The following is a 25,206-nucleotide window of genomic DNA, read 5'->3' on the forward strand; positions in this document are numbered from 1 at the left end:
CACTTTAAAATAGTGCCATGTGAGGGTGTATTTTAGTCACTCACTGACATTTGAAATATCAGACCATTGTTGTTTAGGGACAAGGTAAAGCTAATGGTTTGATCAGAATAAAGCAGGTTTTCGAGTAACTGCTTAAGAAATTAGGAATTCACTCTGCACTTTTGAATTCAGAGAACAACTATGGAATAGCCATGAAACAACCATGGCTATTAACCAGAAGGTTGGTGGTTTGAGCCCACCAAAGGATGGCTGTGGGCAGGATTCCTGCATTGCATGACCCTCGGGATCCTTTCTCGCTCTATAATTCTATGAGTCTATGATTTTATAAGGGCAAGTCAGCCAGTCTACAAACATTTCAACTACTTGCATAGACTATGTATTCCAATGAAGTGTATTGACATGTATATATATTTAGGAACCATTTAAAGTGCACAGTCTTAATATGGCCAGCAAGTTCCTCTCTCTTCCAGGTAGAAAATATTCCACTTTGGAGTAGCTAAAAACACATACTAAACAATTAAGGGATTGGGAACAAGTAGAAGAGTGATGGCTCCCAACTCGGTTTATTATTGCACTTGCACCATTTTCCATGGTTCTTGTTCTCGAATGCTCCTCAAGCAGCATTTGAAACTAATTCATGCACAAGTGTAGCACAGGTGGGGATGAACAAATGTGAAATGGCCTATGGGATCATACATCTCTTGAGTTGTGGTTTGCATTCAGCTAGAATTACATTTAATAGTTTTTGTGATAATATTGCTTATTTTGGAGTCACTTGCTCCAATACTGCTGAATATTCTTCTCAATTTTTTCTTTGAAGTGTGTGACAATCTGGACAGCTACAGCTCTGCCAGTCCTTTCCTTTGTATGGATCTCAGTTACATTACAGCTTTATTAAAAGAAGGATTTGGATTTGGAGACAGTACAGTTTTACAGGCAAGTAAAAATGATTGAAATAAGCCTTTGTTGAAGATTTTATTTTATTGACTAGTTGTTGGTACTGGTACTTTGTTCCATATGCTTTGGTGAAATGGGGTGTGTGAATCTACTTATTTTAGCATGGTAAAGAATAAAGGTAAAAGGTAAAGGGACCCCTGACCATTAGGTCCAGTCGTGACCGACTCTGGGGTTGCGGCACTCATCTCGCTTTATTGGCTGAGGGAGCCGGCGTACAGCTTCCGGGTCATGTGGCCAGCATGACTTAGCTGCTTCTGGCAAACCAGAGCAGCGCACGAAAACACCGTTTACCTTCCCGCCGGAGTGGTACCTATTTATTTACTTGCACTTTGATGTGCTTCCGAACTGCTAGGTTGGCAGGAGCTGGGACTGAGCAACGGGAGCTCACCCCGTCATGGGGATTCGAACTGCCGACCTTCTGATCGGCAAGTCCTAGGCTCTGTAGTTTAACCCACAGCGCCTGCTAAGTGTCTTTGCAGCTCCTGTTTTTTTCTTCTAGTCAAATGCAGCTCAAACTTAACAGTATGGGATTTTAACGAATACTTTTCTTATTTAAACTCATAACAGTAGGAAGTCACTGTTCATTAGTAAGTAGTTGCAGTAGTTAACTCCCAGTTTAAATTGACTTTAGTGCTGCTTAGTGTCCAGTAGTCAGATATCCTTGTTTGAGATCTAACTTGCAGTTATTTTTACTGCAACTGTACTTTCTATCATATCCATCTGGAGTTATACTGGAAAATATACTCAGCCTATACACTAAAAATGTACTCTGCCTAAAATGTCTGTATTGGAACAAGGGTAATTGATCTTTTACTTTTCTTCTTTTACAGCTGGCAAAGAAAGTGAACAACATAGAGACAAGCTGGGCTCTAGGTGCTACCTTTCACCTCCTGCAATCTCTTGGACTCTCCCATTGAGAAAACATCATCTATAGAATATTATATTTTCTTGAAAGAAGAAAAGGCAATTCTGATGAGCATACAGCCAAACACAGACCAAAGTAGAACTGGTTACCTTTAAGACTGAGTGGTTCCAAGCTGTAATAAGTTGGGTCCTTCTAGGGTAGTAAGATATGCTACGTTGTACAATTGCTTAACTGATGCCAAAGGGCCTGAATTCTGGGTTTATAGCTTTGGAGCTGATCTTGTGCAGAGGTGAAGCACATCTTTAGCCAAGGCATTTGTACACATTTGGTACCAATGCATCCCAATATTGATCTTCCTCCACAATAATATTTTGCAGGCCTTCTTGTGCATGAAACTTAAGATTCAAATCTCAAATAGATGCTTACGTAATGAGTTGTTTTTAAACAAAGCCGGAGTGTGCCATTTACCAACCCTTTGACATTTAACAAGTTGAGATTTTTAAGATTAGTCGACTCCTGAAGAGGGCTGCTGAAACTGGTGGAGCTTTAGTTGTGACAGTCAGTGGAAAAACTTGTTTGTCAACCCTCACATATACGTAGCTGGCTAAACATGGCAGTAAAGACTTTAGGAACATCCCAAAAACTTATCTCCTTTTTACATCTCTAAAGCTGAGAGCAAGCAAAGGCTTGTATATAAGCATTTTCTGGCTACTTTGGAGGACCATGAGGAGTGCTGGGGATGAACTGACATAAATAATTTGCTTCTCAGTCTAGCCTTAAAGAAACTTTTAATACAAGGCATCCTGGTGCCTCCTTCCAGTTGCAAATGAAGGCCTCCCAAATAAACTTCCTTGGAAAATAGTATGGTTAACTGGACCCCAGCATGGGACTACCACTGAAGCTGATGCACTACATGCTGTCACACCTTAAACACTGTGTTTGAGCAGGACATTTCAGACTGCATAAATATGAGACTTAACATGGTAGCCACTGCACAAAGTGTTTCATCTCTGCATTGTCCAGATATACCAGTACAGTGTAAACGCTTGCTAAAGAAACCTTGACCAAATTAGGTCAAGACATGCCAACCCAATATCTCATTTGACAACACTTTTGGCCTACTGCCCTCTTACTGGATGTGAAAAGGTATTCTGGCATTATCTGCAGAATACAAAGTTGGGACACTTACAGTGCATCTTACGCATGTTTGCTCTGAAGTAATTCCTATTAGCTCATTGGGACTTACAAGTAAGTGCATAGGATTAGCCTTTTGACTGTGTATCCTATTGCCCCAAATAAGCCTTTATTTCTACCTATTTCGGTATACATTAGAAGATTATAATGGAAGCCTTAGTTTGGCAGAAACTATTCTGCACTATCCTCTCTTTAAGTGTCTGAACTCATTAATTCTTCTCAACTTATCCCTATAACCCCAAATCAAAGCCCATCTTCTCTGCACCTTGCTTTCTTGTCCCATGAGGCAAGTGGTAAAGAAGATGGCAAACTGGAAGCAAAATGTTTGGTACTGGACCAGAGCAACATAGTTTGTTAAAACTCATAATAAACTTTTCCTCTGAAACCTCATTTGTAAACTCAGGCACAAGATTCTTTTTTCTTGGCATTGCTCTTCCTCTACCAAAGTTAACCTATGTTTGAAAAATTCAGGGTCTTTATTTCTTCAGGTACTACGTGTTTTGATTGATGAGTAACTTCTGCTGCTAATTAAGAGACCAACCAAAACTGGGCACCAGTTGAGTTTGTCAGGTAGGGCACAAGACAGACAAGTAGTTTCTTCCTCTTATGATCCCAGTGGTGGTGGTGGTACAGAATTCTATCTTGCTTCCACAAATGCCCATACCTTTCCTAGTGCAATGAGATTATTCACAGTATAATGATCTGTACAGTGGCCTTGTTCAAAAGCACCTATGTAATTGGCGGAGGAGGAAAGAAGCACATATTTAACAGTGTACTAAATTAAGAGTTTTTAAGAAGTCAGAAGTGAAAGCAGATTAAGTTTTACATAATCTTGTAGGTTGAAAGGACACTTATTTTGGTTTAGCTTAAACCTATTTTAAAAAGTTAAGCTAAACTGTTAAGCAGACTGAGCCCCTCTTAAATAAATTTCCACAGATGTAGCATTGCAAGTACAGGTTGAGTGCTGATAAGCCTTAGAATATCTTTTCAGACAAGTTCTGAAAGTAGTTAATTGTCAGACGATAGCGTAAATATCCTTGCTTATTAGTTGTGTTCACATTACTTGGTGCTGTAATGCCATTAAACTGATAATGTCTGGCCTGGTTGTTTGGCACATGACTATGACAGGGCTGTTTGAATGTCTATTTTAGTAATTAAACAATATTTTTAACAAAATGTTCTCAGACTCCATCCTGTAACTTGAGTCTCAATCTTGCAGTCCTTGGAGGTAGAAGAGAATCATTGCAGTCTTGAAGAGGGAGCAACATTCTGTTCCTCTATTTCGCAGCCACCAAGGCTGAAAGAGATGCTGACTAAGCTTGCAGCTCAGAATCTTTTGTCCGAAGCAGTAAAAAAAAAAACCCTGCATATGATCTTCAAACTGGATACAAGTAAATCCATTCCAACAATACTGTTTTCAAGGCCCATATTCAGAGCTCCAGATCCAGTACTCTGGCAGATTAGAGATAGACCTTGACATTCTAGAAGAAAACAATCTGCTGGTACTCTTGGAGGAAAGAAGAACTTCAGCCACAATCGGCAAACGTAAGGAAATACTGTGCTCCCCGTTTTGTTTTAATACCATTTCAAACACAGTCTTTGTAATTGGTGAGTATATAGCAACCACTCAGGAACTATTATCCTAGAGTCACAAGGATGTCACTTGCTAGCAAAAGCCATGATCTGCTCCTAAAGAAAGAAGAACGAACATTATTTCTATTTCTGATGAAGCTCTGTCACCCTTTGCTGCTGGACAGGGCACAGAGGGGATCTAAAGCAAGATTACTAAGACAGCTCTACTCCAATGTCATCAGCTATGACATGCACAAGCTAGCTTTTGTTTGCTTTACACTTCTTAAGTACATAATAAACTAACAGTGCAATCCTATAAAAATCTACTCAGCTCTGTAGCTCTCCCAGCTGAAAATGAGAGGCTACACCAGAAGCCTTTAGGGTAATCTCTCATAGGCACCAAATGGCAACACTTCTTACTTAACCAGTTCACACCTCCCTTCAGGATATGAAAGACTGCCATAGATGCTGTATTGTGGGTCTGCGTGGATAGTGCCAGCTTGTGGAGTTTGTGTTGCTCCAGACACGCTAGTACTGTTCACCAAGCACACTTAATGGGGGAACTAGCATGGTTGGACCAAAGACAGCAGTTATGATACCTTTTCTAAGATGTTAGATTATCCTAGTAGGAAATAAGATGACCCCATTTCCTGCATTTGCGTGTTACCTTGCCACCTGGCATAGGAAAGAAAAAATTGGGCCAAACCAAATTACCGAAGTGCAAACTACAGGCTATTGGTTTGGTTTTAGTTCAAATATCACTGTACCGTAAATGTTTCCCATAGGTCAGTGCCATTTTAGACACATCCCATTGCACTTGGAAATTACAGCGTGTTCATACATTCGTCTCTACAAACACCTGGTGAGGCTCAAGGTGAGAGCTGGGAAATTGGATAGTTCCTATAAAGAAGGAACCATTCCTCCCTCTTGAACCATAACAGCAAATTGTTTAATTCCAGAAATTCATCTGAATTGGTACCCACCTTGAGTCCACCAAATGGAGAAAGGCGAGATATAAATAATAATCAACTATATAGGCTCTAGATGTAGTGCCCTAGTCTAAATGCTGGTGACTGAGTAACCTTTCTATAGGAAGGAGACACATACTTAGGGAAGCTACACCCTGGTTGCAACACTCTTATTTGGGATTAAGCAAAATTCTTAATCTTAATTTCTTAATAAGCAACTTAAAAAAAAACTTACTTTAATTGGAGGAACAGCATTAGTTGCTTGCAATCCCCATGTCCTTAGCAGTACAAAAGGAGCTATATTTGTAGAGTACAGCCTCTTTAATAAGTCTGTTGTAGCCAAGAGAGATAGGTTGTGCTTTTGCCGCTCTCTTTCATACTGTAGTAGATGCTTTAAAGAGCCTAGAACAGAAAGATTATTCCAGAGTAAATTAACTTGTGATTCAGCTGCACCACAGGTACCTATGAGCTAGATTCCATCTACAAAGTTATTCAATCAGGGCTGACTCATAGTATGTTAAGAAATTCATCCTGGGCAAGGATTTTTTTTTGGTCATATTCTGTCATATGTTGGATGGGCAGCAGCACAACAGTGGTACTATTGCATCCCAGATGGTGAATTATGTTGCCTCTATAGTCAGGCATTCTGGAATTCCGTGTAAATCACAGCAGGAAAACAGTAATATATTCATGACCCAAATAATACATAAGAGTGTGTTAACACCCTGGATTCCTACTAGCACATCTTGAATTAGCATTTTCTAAAACAGCTTTTTGTAAATGAGAATAGGTGGCATGTTGCAGCTTTGTCCTTTCCTTATTAACTCCAATCTGGTGGCATCAGTTTCCTATTTTCAGAGAAATGCTTCTCCTAGTCTATAGGAGAACAAAATGTGAGGCACAAAATGTTCCTGCCACAAATACCCCAAAATGGGTAGTGTTATTCCTAAAGCTAGTAGCCAGAACTTTAAACACATCGTACATCAAGAAGTTGAATGGCAGAGACCCTAGAAGTGACATTTCATATTACAGGTAACTCGCAACTTAGGCACATTTAACCTGTGTGCCTTCGGCTTTACATGCATGGCAAAAAAATTAAAAGGGGGAGCGGGCATCCAGGAAAATAAACTGGCAATCCCACCCACCACTGCATCCAGTGTGTTCTGACTATCACTTGGAACATAACCCCCCCTTAAGCTGACAGTCGCCTGTGCTATCAGTTCCCTCAGAGTTTTTAATTCTTACCTAGGTCTTTCCCATTAAATGCTGCAGCGCTGAGAAGTTGCCTCAAGCAGGCTATGTCACCAAAGCCCATATTTACACCCTGACCTGCAAGAGGATGTACTCTGTGAGCTGCATCCCTAAAAGGAAAGGATAATGTCAGCTTATGCCAGTTACAAAGTCTGGTACTCCACAAGAACCCTGCCAAGTACTATTGCCTGAGTTTCACTATATGGGGCTCAAAAGCTCTTTTTTGTCCCTCACTAGAACCTTAAACGAACACCCCACTTGATACCTGCTGACTTCTCCCACAATTTGTATTCATCCCTGTTAACATTCTAGTGTCTAGGGACATGGGTTAAACTAGGTAGACATGTGTTTTCTCCAGACACAATCCACCAATCCCTCCAAAATTAATGTTATACCCTCAAGAATCTCAACCTCCGGAACTAAAAACAGCATACTCCCATCAGTTAAGAACTCCTCTTCCCAGACCAAATCTACCCTTATCGCAGCATTAAAGTTCCTCAATGTGCAATTACCCAATAAGGGCCACACGGTGTTGGACATATTCTGTTGCATGCCCCAGTCCAAGAGGGAACACAGCTCGGCTCTTTGGATCCACTTTTGCAACGCTTGGGGGCAGCTGACGGGCTGCAGTCCCCGATGGCATCAAGAGAGAGACAGCAGATCGGAACATGGATCCAGCAGTATCAATGAAGTCAGAGTGATTTGCGTTGCTCCACTGAATAACGATAGATTTATTTATACAACACCCTAATATTACCAATAGATTACAAGAGTATGAGAGTCAGAATTGAAACTCTACTAAGTTTTAAGAAATCCTTATCTTAGAATAAAATAGTTTCTCTCCTAATCATCTGCCCGCAAAATATCTTGCATACAGGACTCACAAGAAACCTATGGTGGGGTCCACAACCACCAGGGCCTCGGTTTTTGCAAATCGACTCCATGTGTTTCATGCATGAAATAAAAGCAAGACAACACAGAATTTGCATTTCAGATGGGTGGAGCATTCCACTATCTATCTAACCTTCAAAGAGGGAGATGGTGGCATGAGGAGGTATTCTAGCAAAGGATACCCTCATGTAGGCCATAGCTTCTCATATTACCACTCTGCTATGGTAGCTTCTATATTGCCAGTGTAATACAGTACAAGATTACCAATGACCATGCACAATATTTCAAAGCTAAAGTATAAAATATGTAAACAATCACCACATATGGTGCAACATAAAGTGGAAAGATTGACATCTGTATTACTGAAGACTATGACAAAGCTTCAAAAACCAGTTCAGCACTTCACTTTCAATTTCAGTAGCCAAAAACATGAACTTCTGTATGGGATATCTAAGCATGAATTAATTTAGTTACTATTTTCAGTGTCTCCTCACAATGTATAAATGACTACATTTGGCAGTGTGCCAAAAGATGTGAGCTGAACTGTTACACAAAATAAAAATTGTTTTCACAAGGTCTGGTTGCTAAGGGGGAAAAACCAACTACTTGCTCACAGCGAAAGAAAGAAAGAAAGAAAGAAAGAAAGAAAGAAAGAAAGAAAGAAAGAAAGATCTGTTCCATCTCCAACTGATGCTAGAAATATATTCCCTCTGCACAGGAATTACCACAAACACACAACTTATTAGAAATAAAGGGTGACATTCAAATACTCAGAACACACCCACTGAAATTAATGAACATAACTAAATTAAGTCCATTTCCACTGGTCTACTCTAAGCAAAACGTAATTGAATACCACCCAAACTTGTTTTTTTGAATACCACCCTAACTTATTGATTCTCGTGCCTCTTGCTAGGAGAACATAAATAAAAAGAGGAAGGTACTCACAAAAGCAGAATTGATAGAATCCACAAAACTTTCCTCATCCATTCTCTGAAGTTGGGATGCATGCTCATGTGACGTGGACCAAACCAAAGAGCTGACAGTGTCAGAGAGCTGACCCAGCACCAGGAATTAAAAACACAAAATATCCAACCATTACGTCTCTAAAAAATAACTTCCCCCACCCTAAACAAGTGCAAGGAGTTCATAACTTTAAGAGGAGGATTAATGAACATAAAACAACATACAGTAACTGATTTTTTTTAATATCAAACTAGCACTTAAACAAAGAAAGGCAAAAGGAAGACAAATATAAAAAATGGGCAAATCAAGTGTTACTAAGTTATTTACCGGGAGGAGAGCAATTGGTCCTGATGGGAGGAATCTCTGCCATGCTACGTTGTTATCTGTTGCCTGCAGCACATGAAAACCAGAAGACAAATTCATATTATCAAGTTTCCATCACCTGTTTTGACTGTTCAGAAGATACAGCCCAAATGACCATTTTTCTAGGATCTGACCTCAGATAAGTGAAGGGTAGCAACTACAGCTGACTGTCCATATTGATACTGAATATTTTGAATACCAGCTGCCTTCCGGACTATGGAGTTCTGCCCATCTGCACCAATCTGTGGACAAGAGAGATTAAAAGAACCCATTAACAGTTTTAACAAAAATGAATTCCTTCAAGTCTCATTATGAATAATCAGCCACTAACTAGTTATAGAAACCCAAATATTTCCTCTGCACTTCAATATATAGCTTCTTTATGTATAAAAATGGTTTTTTCCTATACCCAGTATGTCATCATATTTAATTGCTTCCTAGTAAGCATGTTTATAACCACAATGTTAATCCAAGTATAACCACACTGAACATGTTTTACTACTAACCATTATAATCCTTCATGCTGATTGAGTAGCACCACATGAGATTACAACCAAATCCAACGGAAGAACCTAGGAAGAGATAGTGCCTGACCAAACAGAAGATGAAGGCTTACTTACCAACAGTTTGGTCTGTAGCCTGCGTCCATTTGCTAAATCAATTTGGATCCAAGGGCTTGAGTCAGAGGTTTCATAAGGAAGGGGCAAGGAGTAGCCAGCTGCTCGGCTCCTGTAAAGAACTTCAACACGGTCTGATGGGGGCACAATATATTGATGTCACCAAATGAGGGAAGCAAAGAAACCTAAACTACTCAGGCAGAACAGCTCACTAATTTGCCGAATTCCTATCTTTAAGTACTTTTTTGGCTGTTGGTTAGGTATCTCCGAGTTTCTAAGCTACTGGCAGAGACACTGTACCATATTGAAAAGGACCCAATTTCAAGAAAGCATAATCATTATTTATTTAATTTCTATACTTCTAAAGTTGATTGCTATAACCCCAAGTTATATGATGGACATAAATGTATCCAATTATCACATGCCTCCACTCAACCCAAATAACAGAGAGTTTCACGTAAACCAATATTGGAGAAAGTAGCTCCTACCTGAAACTGCATCCAGCTGTTTGGTTAGAGCAGACATGATAACATCATTCTCCACTATATAACCCATGTCTTCCAAGTTATCTTTATCAAAGATTATCATGGCCTCAGAACAAGCATCCCACACCTGTAGAGAAGAGGAACAGTATTAACAACAGCAAAGAGGATACAAGACCCAAGAACAGACATTTTCTCCTTTATCGTGATGTACAAAATGCAAGGTAACCTCTGATAAATGGAGAATCAAGACAATGACATTAGTGTGAAAAAGAAAGCAAATACAAAAATACACTTCTTCTCCAAGTGGTCCACTACTTATTATTTATATGCCATTCTTAAGAACTCAAAGCACTTCACTTATATTTTTATTTAACAGTATTTTTATACTGCTTGTGAAATCTCTTAGAAGCTTATGAGAAACATTAAAATTATCAACAAATACAGTTAAAAACCAGAACATTCAAAAATAATAAAAATTAACAGGAAAAGAGATTAAAAGATGTCAACATCTACATGTCTGGATAGGCTCACGTAAACAAAAATGTTTTAAGCAGGCACCAAAAACAGTAAAGGCACCTGCCTGATATCAATAAGCAGAGAGTTCCAAAAGTAGATGCCCCAAAACATGAGTTCAGTTGTATGTACACCTCCCACCTAATGGTTTCTGAGGACACTGAGCAAGTGGCAAGGCTATGGTACACTTCCTGGAGGCTACGTTCAGGTAATTAACACATAACTAGTTAACCTTAATCAACTTAACATGCACATGGAAGCAGCAACCGAGGGTGCATGACTGAGTTATCCTCTTTTCACACTTTTGAGGCCTGTGCAAAGGGGGAACCCACCAGGAAATACTAATGTTCCTGTTGAGAGTTTAGTTTACACATCTCCCTGCAAAGAATATATATGAACCCTTTGAACAAGACCCCAGAAACAAAATAGAATGTCCTTGCTTGCATGGACTTAATAATTACATTACCACCCACAGACACAGTATATATGTTGCAGTACCAGGCACCTGCATCCGCCGAAATGGCTTGATTCTCATACTGCAAATATGATCCCAAGCACCAAAACCTAGAAAAGAAAGAGAACGTTAAAGGAATTGTTCTGACACTCTGCAAACTTTTAATGGGGAACCCTCAGTACCAATTCAAATTCCCTCACTATTTCCATCTGGTTTCTTTCTACTCTCCCTTATTTGCTTGTGGTTTGACTGTGGCCCAACTGTCTAGTTGGGATGTGGAGGGTTGTAAGAAACAAAAGCAGTGAAGTCCCCAAGGATGGTGAAAGCAAGGACACTGTTATGGAAGCTTCAGGGCAAACCTTGGAGTAGCAATGAGTAACCTGCATTCCTCCAAACGCTTAGTTGTCTGTATAAACTATTTTAGGGAGATAAATAAGAAAAAGCACCTGTCGTTTCACAGATGAGCAGATTTGCAGTTATGAAGAGGAAAGTTCTAAGATGTTTGTCAGAAGCTGACTAAAGGAATGGTGCACCATTTAATTATACTCGACAATTTCTAAGAAAATACCCCCAATGCACAGAGCCAAGCAATTATGAACAGAAACAGTGATGTAATCTGGACATGTCCCAATAAGCAACTAACTAGGAAATCATAACACAAAGAAAATCCTGCTGAATCAGACCAAATGCTCATTTTGTCCAGAATTTTGTTCACAAAGTGGCCACAAGGACATGTGCATAATAGTACCCTCTTGTTTATGTTTTTTCAGCAACTGGTATTCAGACTCGTATAGCCTGATATTGATGGGAATACATGACTAAGATAAAGGTAAAGGATCCCTGGACAGTTAGGTCCAGTCAAACAGATCTTGATAGCCTTAACTTCCATGAATTTGTCTAATTCCCTTTTAGAGTTGCCCAGCTTTTAAGCTGCCCTTTTAAAGCAGCTATCACTACATATTGTAGTAAGAAACTCCAGAATTTCACATCAACAGTCAATTTTATTAGATGCTAGGTACAACACTAGAGGATTACTGAGGCCAGAAATATGACAGGCTGGTAACCATTTTTGACCTCCAAACAAAGAGCTCATGTGTGAACCTGAAAATTAATTTCAACAAGTGACTGTTACAAGTGCATTCTACTCTAGGTGACTCAAGCCAGTTCTACAATGTATGGGGTTTAATCTCCCCATCTATCCCAAGCCAGTATCCTATGCGGCACACAAGGTTTTATAGACTCACATCTGTAATTTCATATTCCAACATCAAAACACCATGCACGCATAGTTGGCAACCAAATAACGGGCGAATGCTATACTTACTACTGAGAAGTGTGACTGAACCAGGGGTGATAGCACTGACTCTATTACTGTAACTCTTGGGCAACTGGTTAGACACTTTCTTTGGACGGGCTTCAAGTAGCAGAATTTTCTTATCAGACAGATGAACATCATGCCCTTATTAAAAGAAAAAGCCAGATGTTTAATAACATTTTAACCAAGATTAATCAATAATTTAACATTCTGCAACAGGAGTTTACAAGAGATCTATTTTACATCTTCCCCTGAACGTGCAGAATTGTTTAGCACTCTTTAACTCCGAAAAGTGAAAGCTAACAGTTCTAGCTTTTCTCTTTTAGAGCCTAAATAAACTGTTGATTTAAAAAATAGCGACTAAAAGCTTTTGAGATGACTTGAATCTTGTGGCACTTTAAAAACAAAAATTAAATTATAGTATAGATTTTTGTAGAATACAGTCCACTTCATCCAATACATAATGTGTTTTCCTGAGTTTCTGATATCTAAACACATGGTTGCAGCGGAGGGGGGAGGGGGTTGTAAGCAGTGAAGTAAAATTAAATGCAGAAATATGTCAGTGTACATATGAGTAAATATTCACAAAAACAACTCAGGGCAGCACTTGAAACGGACTCTGATGAAATGGACACTAGTTCTTTCAAGCTTATGCCACAAAGTGTTAGTTTTCAGGGTGCCACAAAACTCCTTGTTGTTTTTACTGAATAAGCTAACACTGTTAACAACAAACTCCACCTGATCAGAAGAATACAAGTTAATGCATTCTTCAATATTTGGACGAAGCCAGAGTATTCCATGCACCAATAACCTTGGAATATTGTTACAGTTAAAGCCCTTTAGAGAGCTGTTCCTCCAGTCTATTCAGGTGCTGCCACTGGCATGCACTGAATGTTGGCGAAATACATAATTGGTATCAAACTCCTCAACACGACCGACACGAGATTTCAGTCCATATCGCGAAGATTCACCGCTAAAATGGTGTATTTGAAGAAAACAGTAACAATGTATATACATCAGCACAGCTGTAAACACTGTAGCCCACAACGCATTTATTGCCTAAATTACGTCGGGAGGGCCAATGGTTCCCTATATACCACCAACGAGCCCGAGGACAGGAGCTTGCAGGGATTAAAATTACGAATATGACCTGTGCAAGGAGGGTCTCTAGCCTGGTGATCTGCCTCCTACCCAGTGCAGCAGCCATGGCGGTCCCGACCATGCCGCCACCCGATACCACCACGTCGTACACCGCCGTCGAGCCACTGGGTCTCACCAAGCCCCGCCGCACGAGGGAACGGGCAAGGCCGCTCCGGAGACAGAGGCCCTTCCCGAAAAGGGGCCCAACGCCCCGGCACGGTGACAGACCCACCACGGCCGCCATTTTGTGGGGGGAAGTGACGCTCACGTCACTCTCGCGTACCTCGCATTCACCTCAGCAGCACCTTGGCAACCGAGAGCGGCCAACAGAACCGGACCAATGAGAGCCGAGAATTCTACTGGGTTGGGCGGGAGCTACGGAAAACGGACCGCGGTCATTGGCCAATGTGCGAGGAGCGACACAAAAAAGGAGGGTGCCTATTGGCTAGAGCTACAAGCGGGCACGGCGAGCTGGTAGCGGCGGAGCGCTGCGGGCGGCGCAGCAGGTGCGAGGGGGCGATGACAGTGTCGGAACCTCAGGGGGCCGCGGGCGGGGCCGAAGCGGTGCTCCCGAAGGAAGAGATTCGACGGGTATGCGGGGCGGTTGTAAGCGGTCTGTTACCATGGCAACAGGCGGCGGTTGTTCGTTGCCATGGCTGCTCCTCAGCGGCTTCACCTGAGCGGGAAATGGGGGTCGGGTATGATGGGGATGGAAGTGCGAGGGCATCCCTGGAGGAAACCGATGGGCGGCAGAGGGGAGCGGGCCAGACCTGTAACAGCAACAGTCACCACAAATAGCAAATAACAATTTAATTTAAACAAAATTATTTTTTTTTACAAGGAATAACCTCTCTCGTGCATCGGTGGGATCCCATTGCATGTGAACCCAAAGTTCAAGGGGTCTTTCTTTACTCCCAAGTTAACTGGGCACAGGCTTGTTGGGGGGGGGGGAAATGCTGGTTTAATAATAATAATTTATTATCTGTACCCCACCCATCTGGCTGGGTTTCCCCAGCCACTCTGGGTGGCTTCCAACAAGACCAAAAATACACTAAAATGTCACACATTTAAAACTTCCTTGAAGCCTTCAGATGTCTTCTGAATGTCAGGTAATTGTTTATCTCTTTGACATTTGATGGGAGGGCGTTCCACAGGGCGGGCGCCACTACCAAGAAGGCCCTCTGCCTGGTTCCCTGTAACCTCACTTCTCGCAGTGAGGGAACCGCCAGAAGGCCCTTGGCGCTGTATCTCAGTGTCCAGGCAGAACGATGGGGGTGGAGACGCTCCTTCAGGTATACAAAGTGCAAAGTGGTATACAGTATTTCAAATGGAAATGCATTTTCAAAATAGTTTTTTCTTCTGTGTTTGAAACCTTTGTTTTGCTGTTCTGATTTGCCTAGGTGTTTCCAATTAAAGCACAGTCTCCAGACTTGCAACTGGGTAGTAATGTTTCTCTGCCCGATGGCGGTGAGCTGCTAGATTTCCTCCAGTCAGAGGAACAAATAGTAGGTGCCTCGAATTCAGCAGAAGATTTTTACGACTCGCTTCAGGCCCTCAAAAGGAAAAACAGACAATGTTTGTTAGAACTAGGTCTGATGTACCAGGTACAGTTGGAAAACCACCTGGAACCACCAGAGGAGAACAAGGAGCTGGAAGATTTTTTCCAGGAAAATGGAAGGTTGACATTGCCATCAAAGTTCCATGAAGCTTTGAGGTGAGATGCAAAAGAGTCTAATGAAATCCATACCATGATTCTCCTACGCAGGCATAAAGTTTTTACAGTGGTCTTGAATGCTCCTGTTGGACAACAGATTTCATAAAATAATGAAATAGATCTTAGTGTATCATTACTCCTAAACTATCTCATTTATTCAAAGTTCTCAAATATAACCTTTCTTTTGATTTATTTGGCATTGATAACATTATTTTTTACCATATCCTCAGATCTGGCAACCTAAGAAGGTTCAGTTCATTGACTAACATCACTGCTGATAACCCAAAAGATGAGCAAAATCATCATTCGTTTCTTCAGTCCTTTTCAAGATCAAAGAGTGCTTCAGCTACATGGATCTCCCCTATCACTGTCCCTCAACCCTTCAATATGACACTTCGAGAAGCTCGCAGAAAGTTGAAGTCCCATGCATTGTTTGAAATTGAATCAGCTGAGTACAAAAGACAAAGCCTAGAAGAAGCTGAATGCCAGAAACAGTTCAGAGCACAACCTGTGCCTGCTCACATCTATCTGCCACTCTACCAAGAAATAATGGAAAAGAATGAAATTCGTAGACAGGTGGAAACACAAAAGAGAAGAGAACTACTCCTTTCAATGCAAAAACCTTTCAGTTTTCAGGAAAAAGAAGAAAAACGAAAGGAGGTCATCAGACAGAAGATGCTAGAAGTATTGACTCCAGTTGAGAAATCAGTGCCAAAAGTCAGGAAGAAGATCCCCAAGTCCACCTATGAACCAATGTTTGGGGATAAACTCAAAGGTAAAACAGCTTTTAATGCACTGTCAACAATATCTAATGGTGGTATGAAGGTATCGTCTTCATCTGCTATAGGAGACATTCCAGTTAGTAGATTCATTGTCTGTCATACCAGTACAAAAGAAATAAAAGAAAATAGGCCTTTTATCCTGCCATATCACAAAACACATTTCTTATCTCAGAGTGAGTAGGACCAATCAGTGGAATTAGTAAAAACAGGACTCAGGGAAGGTGATCAACAATCACATAAAAATTAGGAGGAAACTTCTCTGATGCTACAGATTTGCAATGGTTGATGAATTGGGCATCCTCAGGGCCTTGGCCTCTGCCCCACCTCATAAACCTCTGGAGCTGATTAGCCTGAAAAACGGTGATGGCTAGGAACTGTATCCTTCTCTTTAAGGTTGCCAACCTGTACCATCCCTTTGGGGAATTCTTCTTAATAGTAAAATGTATCCAGAAATGAATTGCTCCTCTTGGCTTGTTCCTGAAGCAGGGCTATGCAAATTTCATTTTTTTATTTTTTTAAATTAAATTTCTATACACTCCTTGATCTGAGGATCACCGGGCAGTTTACAATATAAAAACTCAAAAACACAAAACACAGTAACATACAAAAACTATGCCTCCCCCCCACTGTTTAAAAGGCAATTGATTGTTTAATTAGCCAAAGGTCTGGGAGACTTCATGTTGATCATTTTCCTTTCTAGAATACACAGGTTTTTGAAAAAGAACTTGAAAAAAAATAGAAAATAGAAATTTAAAAAGAATGAGCATTATTAAGTTGTGCTGCATGATATATCCTGTAACTAGTTTTTTATTTGGAAAAGATACGTGTTAGGCAGTTTCAAATGTTCTGGATTTTCATTTTATTGCTTTTGCTTTAACGCTTGGCTCAACCATTAGCCTCTTTTGTTATTAGTGTCATTAACACTTTTCTTCTGTTGCATTAGCCAGATTTACATACCTTCTCCCAGCCCGTTCATTACTGTTCATCACTGTTGCTTTTACTCCCCAGAAGCTGAACTCTTACGAAAAATCCGTATTCAGATGAGAGCCAAGGATTTATTGGAAAGTTCCTGGGCTCCTATTGAGCTTGGCAAGAGAAAAAAAGGATCCCAAATTACCTCTATAAACAGGGAGAAAAAACTGAGCTTTCTGCAAGATAACTTCAGTTTTAAACCAAGAATCAATACATCTGTGCCTGACTTTGAAGGACTTTACTGGGCATTCCAGAGAGAAGCTTTAAGCAAACAAGAAATCAAAGAAACAACTCATAATAAACCATTCAGACTTAGAACATCTAATCTCTGTTGCAAACATCAAGTGCCTAGTTCGGGGATGATGGTAAAAGGGATTGCTTTTATCTTTGTACCACTTTGTATTCCTTTACATACAAATCACTCATGAGTGCAAAACACCAAATATACTTTACCATCCATTTAACTCAGTGTTGAGATAGTTTTAGATCAAGGTCGGCTTTCTTTGGAACAAATGTTACGGAATAAAACAAGAAGAGTCTCAATGGCACCAACTTATGCTTGAAGTCTTAACAGTAGTAGTACTTCTATTGAAGTGTATTTCAAATAGTAAATAACAGCTTTATTACTATTAATATTAAATAGCAAATCAGAGTGTCTGAACTAAATTTTGAAGGAAGGTAATCTGAAAAACAGAGAGAGAGATGAAGTTTTAGCCCCAGTAGACAAAATCAAAAATGACAAATCACCAAGCCCAGACAACATCCACCCAAGAGTTCTTAAAACACATAAATGTAAAATTGCTGAACAAAAATATCTAAATTGTCTCTCAAATCAGCCTCCACACCCGAGGACTGGAAAGTGGCCAGTGTAACCCTAATTGTTTTTAAAGGAATCCTGGAAATTAAATGCTGTTTAGTTTAACAGCTGATCTCTCCCAGGAAAACTGGTGGAAAGTATTGTTAAATATTAGATCAGCAAAGCTTGTTCTTCTGTATTCTTGCTTAAGCAGATCTACCATTACTTCTGCAAAGGCAAGTCCTGTCTCACCAACCAATTAGAATTCTTTGAGAGTGTCAGCAACCATATAGATAGAGGTTGAAACAGTGTATTCAGACTTTTTAAAAAAGCTTTCAGCAAAGTGCCTCACCCAAGACCCTTGTGTAATCTTAGCCGTCGTGGAGTAAAAAGAGATATTTTCTTGTAAATCAGGAAATGGTTATGTATGTAGCAGGATAACATCCTGTTGTGTACAGGATGTGTCACTTTCCACATCGGCAGCTCTTCACCCCACTTACCTGTCAGCATAATGTTTTAAAAATGTAAAAATGTGAACCTCATAAGAGACAAGCATTTGCAGGTTGATAATAACAAATAGCAAACACTATATATATTTGTGCATGCATGCATGCATGCATACATACATATGAAGAGAGCACAGCTGCAACTAAGCATTGTACAAAAAGGTGTGTTTAAAAAAAAATCAATATTAAATATTCTTACTTTCAGGATTTTCAACAACCTTCCAGGGCACCAATACAAAGGAGTCGGTCTTTGAATTACCTTTCTTCCCTCTCCTCCAACACACTTCCAATATATATCACAGATGCAGTGAGAAAGAGACAGTCTGCTATTAAGTGAGTAACTTACTCATTTAATTAAAGGTGGAACATCCTGATCCAGACAATGCCTTCAAAACCTTGTAATATAACCCTGCCTGTCCCACATGGCAGGTGGAGGCCACCTATGCTTTTGGATACCCCCCCTGAACAAAATTCCCAAAAGCCTGCTAAAATTCAGAGTTAAGAGAGTACCACATATACTTTGAACAATATTGTTTTAACTTGGATATATGAACTGGCTTTGTATATGTTTTGTTTTGGAAAGCTTAGTGATTTTATTTTGAAATAAGATCATATCCCATTATCTGCATGTATATTTATAGACGCCTTCAAGAGGATAAAAAATACAAGGAAAATGAAGGAGCTCGTTGGGCAGAGTTGCAGAGAAAGAGAGGTCAAGCTATGCATAAGTCTCTGAATTGCCGAGCAAAAGCTTTGGATCCCCATAAAAGCTTGGAGGAAACACACAGAGAAAAGCTGAAGCAAAACTGGTCAGTATGCTAATTGGCTTTGGTAGCGTACTATTGAAGCAAAATCATTTCAATTGGAATTACTGATAGCTCGGTATGAGAAATGGGTTTGAGCTTCAAGTGTTCATAGCCAACAGACAGCAGTCATATTATTTATTTACACTTCATGCTTATCTCACCACTATCCTTAGATATAATTGGTAACACAGCCCCAGAATTTGAAAAATAATATATTGTACCGTATTTTTCGCACCATAGGACGCACTTTTTCCCTCCTAAAAAGCAAGGGAAAATGTGTGTGCGTCCTATGGAGCGAATGCAGGGGGAGGCAGGTGGGAAAAGCCCCCAAAAGCCGCACACAAGCTCCGTGTGCTCTTGCGGGCTTTTCCACAGGAGGGAGAAGGGACTGACTGGCCGCATCAGTCCCTTCTCCCACCTCCCAGGAAAGCCAGGAGAAGCCGTGCAGCCTTTTAAAGTGCGCGCGGCTTCTGCCGGTTTTGCGGGAGGTGGGGGAATTCCCCCACCTCCCAGGAAAGCCAGGAGAAGCCGCGCAGCCCCTTTAAAGAGCTCACGGCTTCTGCAGGCTTTTGCGAGAGGTGAGGGAATCCCCCCACCTCCCAGGAAAGCCAGGAGAAGCTGTGCAGCCCTTTTAAAGTGCGCGCGGCTTCTGCCGGTTTTGCGGGAGGTGGGGGAATTCCCCCACCTCCCAGGAAAGCCAGGAAAGCCCTGCGCAGCCCTTTTAAAGTGCGCGCGGCTTCTGCCGGTTTTGCGGGAGGTGGGGGAATTCCCCCACCTCCCAGGAAAGCCAGGAGAAGCCGTGCAGCTCTTTTAAAGTGCGCGCGGCTTCTGCCGGTTTTGCGGGAGGTGGGGGAATTCCCCCACCTCCCAGGAAAGCCAGGAGAAGCCGCGCAGCCCCTTTAAAGAGCTCAGGCTTCTGCAGGCTTTTGCGAGAGGTGAGGGAATTCCCCCACCTCCCAGAAAAGCCAGGAAAGCCCTGCGCAGCGTCTCCCGGCAAGGAGAGGCTGTACGGGGCTAAAGGGGAAGGCAAACCAGCAAGTGGGATCCATCCCGCTCGCTGCCTTGCCCTCTTCCATAGCTGCGCGCAACCCCTCCGCAAGGAGACGCTGCGCGGGGCTAAAGGGGAAGGCAAAACTGCGAGCGGGATCCATCCCGCTCGCTGCCTTGCCTTCTTCCATAGCTGCGCGCAACCCCTCCGCAAGGAGACGCTGCGCGGGGCTAAAGGGGAAGGCAAAACTGCGAGCGGGATCCATCCCGCTCGCTGCCTTGCCTTCTTCCATAGCTGCGCGCAACCCCTCCGCAAGGAGACGCTGCGCGGGGCTAAAGGGGAAGGCAAAACTGCGAGCGGGATCCATCCCGCTCGCTGCCTTGCCTTCTTCCATAGCTGCGCGCAATCCCTCCGCAAGGAGACGCTGCGCGGGGCTAAAGGGGAAGGCAAAACTGCGAGCGGGATCCATCCCGCTCGCTGCCTTGCCTTCTTCCATAGCTGCGCGCAACCCCTCCGCAAGGAGACGCTGCGCGGGGCTAAAGGGGAAGGCAAAACTGCGAGCGGGATCCATCCCGCTCGCTGCCTTGCCTTCTTCCATAGCTGCGCGCAATCCCTCCGCAAGGAGACGCTGCACGGGGCTATGGCTTCTTTAGCCCTGCGCAGCGTCTCCCAGCAAGGAGAGGCTGCATGGGGCTAAAGGGGAAGCCAAAACTTGGCTTGCTCCATAGCTGCGCACAACCCCTCCGGCAGGGAGAGGTTGTGCGCACCCTGTACGCTGCTCTTTGGGGCTGGGGGGGGGAAAGATTTTTTTCTTGATTTCCCCCCCTAAAAACTGGGTGCGCCCTATGGTCCGGTGCGCCCTATGGTGCGAAAAATACGGTAATAGAAAAGGGATTCAGATTTGGATCTAAAAGGCTTTCCCCAAAAAGCAACATCTCATTACTGTTCCCCTCTTCTCTGTCTGACTGGGTTTTTTAAAAAATATTATTATTATTATTATTATTATTATTATTATTATTATTATTATTATTATTATTTTCCCTGGGTGCTATCATGGACTGGATGAGCACTAATAAATTGTAACTGAATACTGACAAGGCAGAGATCCTATGGGTGGGAGTTTTTCAGTTTTGGGAAATTGAATTTGTACCCATTCTGGAGGTAGAGCATCATTTGAGGGTGCTGCTAGATCAATCACTGATGCTAGAGGCCCAGTTGGCTCTGAGCACCCATTACCAACTTTGGTTGATGCACCAACCTACCTTGTCCTACCTTGTTTTTAAGAAATGTTATTGCTTTTTTATTTTTATGTAAATTGCTTATAAATGTTTTGTTAAGCGGTATAAATATGTTATAAAGGAATTGCCAGGGAGCATAGGTGCCCAGATGTTCTTCCGCACCCACATAGCAGATCTATATGCAGCCCATTTCTGTGGAGAGATTCCTATATCTAAATGTGCCTTCCTACCCGATAATTAAAAGTGCAGCACAGAGTAACTGAAGATGATGCATAGTACGGAAACCTTTTGTTTCAGGCAAAATGACCGAAAAAGAACACAAGAGTATAAAAAGGAACTAGAAGAGATGAAGTTGCGAGTGAAAAACAGACCATATATGTTTGAACAGGTCACAAAGGTAACTATTTTGGTATGGGGAAACTGTCAAGGTTTGGAGGATCAAACAGTAAATACCAGCTGGCTGTAGCAGGGAGTCAATATTCAAGTAACCGCTTTGCCATTCTGGAAGTCTGAAGGGTAAAAAAAACTTCATGGGAAAAAGAGTTTGGTAGGGAACAAAATTTAGTTGTTGACCAGCTGTAATGATAGAGAAAATACTGTACACTAAATAGGAAAATATTGTTTTCAAAATAAACTGAGGTATATGTTTGAATATAATGGTGTTCAAAGAATTTGCAAACATTTTAAAATATAACTGCTTCTTCCATATTGAGAGAAAATATCCAATTACTTTTCTAGTTTAGAGCGATCGCTTGGAATAACTGTAAATATTCATGAAGGGAAGAGGGCCTACTAAACCGCCTGTCTTCTGAATTCCACAGCAAGGTGCCCGTCAGGGGGCAGAGAAGCTTTTTCGAGACACCTTGCAGCAGTTTGGGTTGAATGAAGAATTTGTGAAAAGCAAAGGAGGAGACACCACTGACCTAGTAGGGAAGGAGCAGTCTGAATCACAAAGGTATTTAAAGAACAGAAAATCACCTGTAGCTTCGTAAAAAATAGTCTTCTACATTCACCTATTAGATATAGGGGCATTTATGCTGAGAAGGAAAGAAACTTGCACTTAACAAGCCATGAAGTTGTCAGTGAGTTACCAGACCCAATTCAAGATGAACTGACTTGGTACCAAATTACATGAAAGAGAATCTTCCCAAATAGGAAACTTACCTGTTTGGCAGGTGATGCCTTGTTGGTGATGGTGCCGCTGGGGGCTCCCCAGCTCGCAGTTCCATGTGACAGGGCCTCTTCAGCAGGAGTTCCCCATTCATAGGTCCTTCCTGGTTTGGCAGCAGCGCTGACTTGGGCGCCACAATGTCATAAAGTCATGGTGGCGAGGGGCCCACTGCATCCCAGAAGCACGTCCATGGCTGCAATGTGCCCCAACAGAGGTCTCACGGCAGAGGCGCAGGCCCCGGCCCAGTCACCACCAGAGGTAAGGCACCAGCTGGCAGAGGCCAGGCCCCAGGGCCCTGGAGTTGGTGCCCCTGTTGTGCGGTGTGTCTCCCCTCATAATTGACTTTCAGGATTTTTAAAACACTCCTGTTTACTCAGACATTTCATGGCTGGGGAAAAAAATCTGTTCCTGGAAACCCTAAGATCACTTGTTGAAAGAATGTTTTTAGAATTTTAAAACTGGTTCATTATTGATGTGTTTAGCCACCCTGGACTCAGAAATAAACTGACATAATAATAAAAGTCCCTGCTCACAGATTGGATTTAGGCTTGTCACACTGTCTAAAGTATCTTTCAATTCTTGTGAGGATGAAATATGGAAAACAGTATATAGGATGTATGGAACTCCTTAGGAGTAGGATTCAGATGTGAACTTTGCAACTATGACCACCACTTCCAGTGATTTTATAGCGTGAAATTTTGAAATCACAATTTTTAATCAACAGGACTCATAAGTCGCAGAGGAATACCAAAGCTGGCATTATACAAGAACTAGCTGAAGAGGGGCAAAGGATACTACAAACAAAGTAGGAACCCAGTGGAAGTCTTCAGGTGCCTAAAGCTCATTTCTCCCCTTTAATCAAATGTCATTAGATCAGGGTTAGGCAATTTCTTCAGCACGAAGAACTGAAGCTAATAAGCTTTTATATAAAAATTTGTAATCATAATATATACTAGATTATAGATAACAAATGTATTGCACTTCTTTAGGCAACCTCAAAAGATTTGGCACCATCCCTCTCAGGTTACATACGCTTCAGGTTACAGACTCTGCTAACCCAGAAATAGTACCTCGGGTTAAGAACTTTACTTAAGGATGAGAACAGAAATCGAGCGGCGGCGGTGCAGCAGCAGCGGGAGGCCCCATTAGCTAAAGTGTTGTTTCAGGTTAAGAACGGACCTCCGGAACGAATTAAGTACGTAACCAGAGGTACCACTGTACTTGGGTGGGTGGAAGTGGGGAGGTATGTGCATATGCAGCCTGCTGTGCTGACACAGATCCTGGAAGTATCATCCTGTTTGGACGTTTCATGCTAATGGTACCCATACAGATTCTGCACTAACTTAAATTGAAAAGTACCATACTAATGTTTTAAACGTTTATGCCTCTCAGGTTCAGAAAGCTGTACAATGGAATTGCTACAGTAGATGTTTTTAGCCAGTTTTGTTTCTACAGACAGGTTGGCAACAAGGAGTTTTTAGATTTCCCTTCAGTAACTCATTTGCACTATTTTTAAAAACAAAAGATGGCCAGAGGATATATGCTAAATCCTCTTCTCCATCCCTTGGCCATGCAAGGCTAATAAAATTATATTTTCCCTAGCAACCTAGATTTCTTATTGTTACAAGTTCACTGAGATTTACAGTCCAAGATGCCATTATGATTCTATGCTGGCTTACTTGGAAGTAAGTCTGATTGAGGATAAATGGGCTTGCTTACAGATAAATGTGCTTAGGGAGTAAACTGAAGTGCCTATGCTCCAAAAGCAGTGGTATATTAGTCTAGTAGCAACTACTGAAAAGCATGATGAGTTGTTATTCCATCTGAACGTTTAGTAAAAATTAACTCTATTTTCAAAAACATGAATAAAAATCATTAAACCCAAGATTCATAGAATTTAAAGTAACATTTAAAGTTACTTTATTCATTGAGGACAGGTTGGGGGGGGACCTTTCTGACTCCATGGGCCAGATTCTTACCAAGATCTGCCTTGCAGGCCAAAATTGACGTGAGTGGGGCCACCCACTTCTCAAAAACCCTTGCTCACTGATCTCAGAGGCACAAAAAAGAAGTGGCAGGAGATTTGCAAAGCCTTTTCCAATTCCCAGAGGGTTGGGGATGTAAAGTGGGTGGGGAGACTTGCAAAAAGATTTAAAACAGCCTCTGCACTCCCTTTTGAGCAAATGAGAGCACAGGAGCTGCATTTAAACCCTTTGCAAAAGCTACTTTGAAACAGCTTGCAAGTACACGTGAGCTGCTTCAAAAAGTGCTTTTGCACAGAACTTTTAATCCCTGCTCAGTTAATATTTTTTATGCTGTGCTGTATTCTTGTTCTAATGGTCTATAATTGTTTTTAAATATTTAAGCTGCTCAGAAAACTTTGTGAGTGGCACAAATACTGTATTTATTATGCTCTGTCTGGTCCATATCAAACCATGTTAATTCTGAGCTCAGAGGCTGATTAAAAGATTTATGCATTTTCCTATTTTACAAGTAGAACTGTCTGAAGTAAATGAAAGCTTATGCTATAATAAATGTGCTTGACCTTAAAGGCATTACAAGATTAATTGTTTTCACCTTTTTATATGTTCACAAAAATATATGGTCTTTAAAATATAATGTAGAAACGTGATCTCCCCCCCCCCCGCCAAAAAAATAAAAATAAAATAAAATAAAGTGGAA

The 25,206-nt window shown here is 41.5% G+C and overlaps 3 protein-coding genes across 9 annotated transcripts in view; 2 read left to right on the forward strand and 1 right to left on the reverse strand.

Moving 5' to 3' along the window:
- Positions 1-4,192, forward strand: part of ENTPD5 (ectonucleoside triphosphate diphosphohydrolase 5 (inactive)) — a 20,178-nt gene extending 15,986 nt beyond the window's left edge. For all 3 annotated transcript variants that reach the window (XM_081209454.1, XM_081209455.1, XM_081209456.1), the window contains exons 13-14: positions 821-936; positions 1,788-4,192. In XM_081209454.1, the coding sequence (XP_081065580.1) occupies positions 821-936; positions 1,788-1,874 (203 nt within the window). In that variant the 3' untranslated portion in view covers positions 1,875-4,192. The remainder of the gene's footprint in view (positions 1-820; positions 937-1,787) is intronic.
- On the reverse strand, positions 3,793-13,825 carry COQ6 (coenzyme Q6, monooxygenase). Of its 3 annotated transcripts, none has more exons than XM_081209691.1 (12): positions 13,603-13,825; positions 12,421-12,555; positions 11,148-11,206; positions 10,133-10,256; positions 9,648-9,778; positions 9,162-9,269; positions 8,992-9,054; positions 8,647-8,754; positions 7,320-7,522; positions 6,802-6,917; positions 5,792-5,958; positions 3,793-4,705 (listed from the first exon to the last, which is right to left on the reverse strand). In XM_081209691.1, exons 1-12 carry the CDS (start codon positions 13,793-13,795, stop codon positions 4,676-4,678), a joined length of 1,437 nt encoding a protein of 478 aa, XP_081065817.1. In that variant the 5' UTR covers positions 13,796-13,825; the 3' UTR covers positions 3,793-4,675. The 3 variants fall into 3 exon arrangements, with proteins under 3 accessions (XP_081065817.1, XP_081065816.1, XP_081065815.1); XM_081209690.1 differs by lacking the exon at positions 13,603-13,825 and adding an exon at positions 13,562-13,584 and having other exon boundaries at positions 11,141-11,206; XM_081209689.1 differs by lacking the exon at positions 13,603-13,825 and adding an exon at positions 13,562-13,583.
- A 3-nt stretch (positions 13,826-13,828) lies between these two features.
- FAM161B (FAM161 centrosomal protein B) lies at positions 13,829-25,079 on the forward strand. Of its 3 annotated transcripts, XM_081208666.1 has the most exons (10): positions 13,829-14,142; positions 14,952-15,265; positions 15,496-16,040; positions 17,056-17,384; positions 18,527-18,654; positions 18,963-19,130; positions 21,651-21,750; positions 22,175-22,308; positions 23,249-23,354; positions 23,514-25,079. In XM_081208666.1, exons 1-9 carry the CDS (start codon positions 13,957-13,959, stop codon positions 23,331-23,333), a joined length of 1,989 nt encoding a protein of 662 aa, XP_081064792.1. In that variant the 5' UTR covers positions 13,829-13,956; the 3' UTR covers positions 23,334-23,354; positions 23,514-25,079. The 3 variants fall into 3 exon arrangements, with proteins under 3 accessions (XP_081064792.1, XP_081064791.1, XP_081064793.1); XM_081208665.1 differs by having other exon boundaries at positions 23,249-25,079; XM_081208667.1 differs by having other exon boundaries at positions 13,975-14,057; positions 23,249-25,079.
- Positions 25,080-25,206: the final 127 nt, after the last annotated feature.

This window comes from Podarcis bocagei (genome assembly GCF_964188305.1).
Source record: "Podarcis bocagei genome assembly, chromosome: 1".
Lineage (NCBI taxonomy): Eukaryota > Metazoa > Chordata > Lepidosauria > Squamata > Lacertidae > Podarcis > Podarcis bocagei.

Excerpts from the sequence above, each read along its gene's own strand:
- COQ6 (XM_081209691.1), bottom strand. The coding sequence starts at position 13,795 with ATGGCGGCCGTGGTGGGTCTGTCACCGTGCCGGGGCGTTGGGCCCCTT. Across the intron at positions 12,556-13,602 it reads CGCCATGGCTGCTGCACTGG|GGCATGATGTTCATCTGTCT; the intron begins GTAGGAGGCAGA and ends TCTTTTAATAAG. Across the intron at positions 6,918-7,319 it reads CACCGTGTGGCCCTTATTGG|GGATGCAGCTCACAGAGTAC; the intron begins GTAATTGCACAT and ends CTTTCCTTTTAG.
- FAM161B (XM_081208665.1), top strand. The coding sequence starts at position 13,957 with ATGTGCGAGGAGCGACACAAAAAAGGAGGGTGCCTATTGGCTAGAGCT. Across the intron at positions 15,266-15,495 it reads AAGTTCCATGAAGCTTTGAG|ATCTGGCAACCTAAGAAGGT; the intron begins GTGAGATGCAAA and ends CCATATCCTCAG. Across the intron at positions 18,655-18,962 it reads AAGAGACAGTCTGCTATTAA|ACGCCTTCAAGAGGATAAAA; the intron begins GTGAGTAACTTA and ends GTATATTTATAG.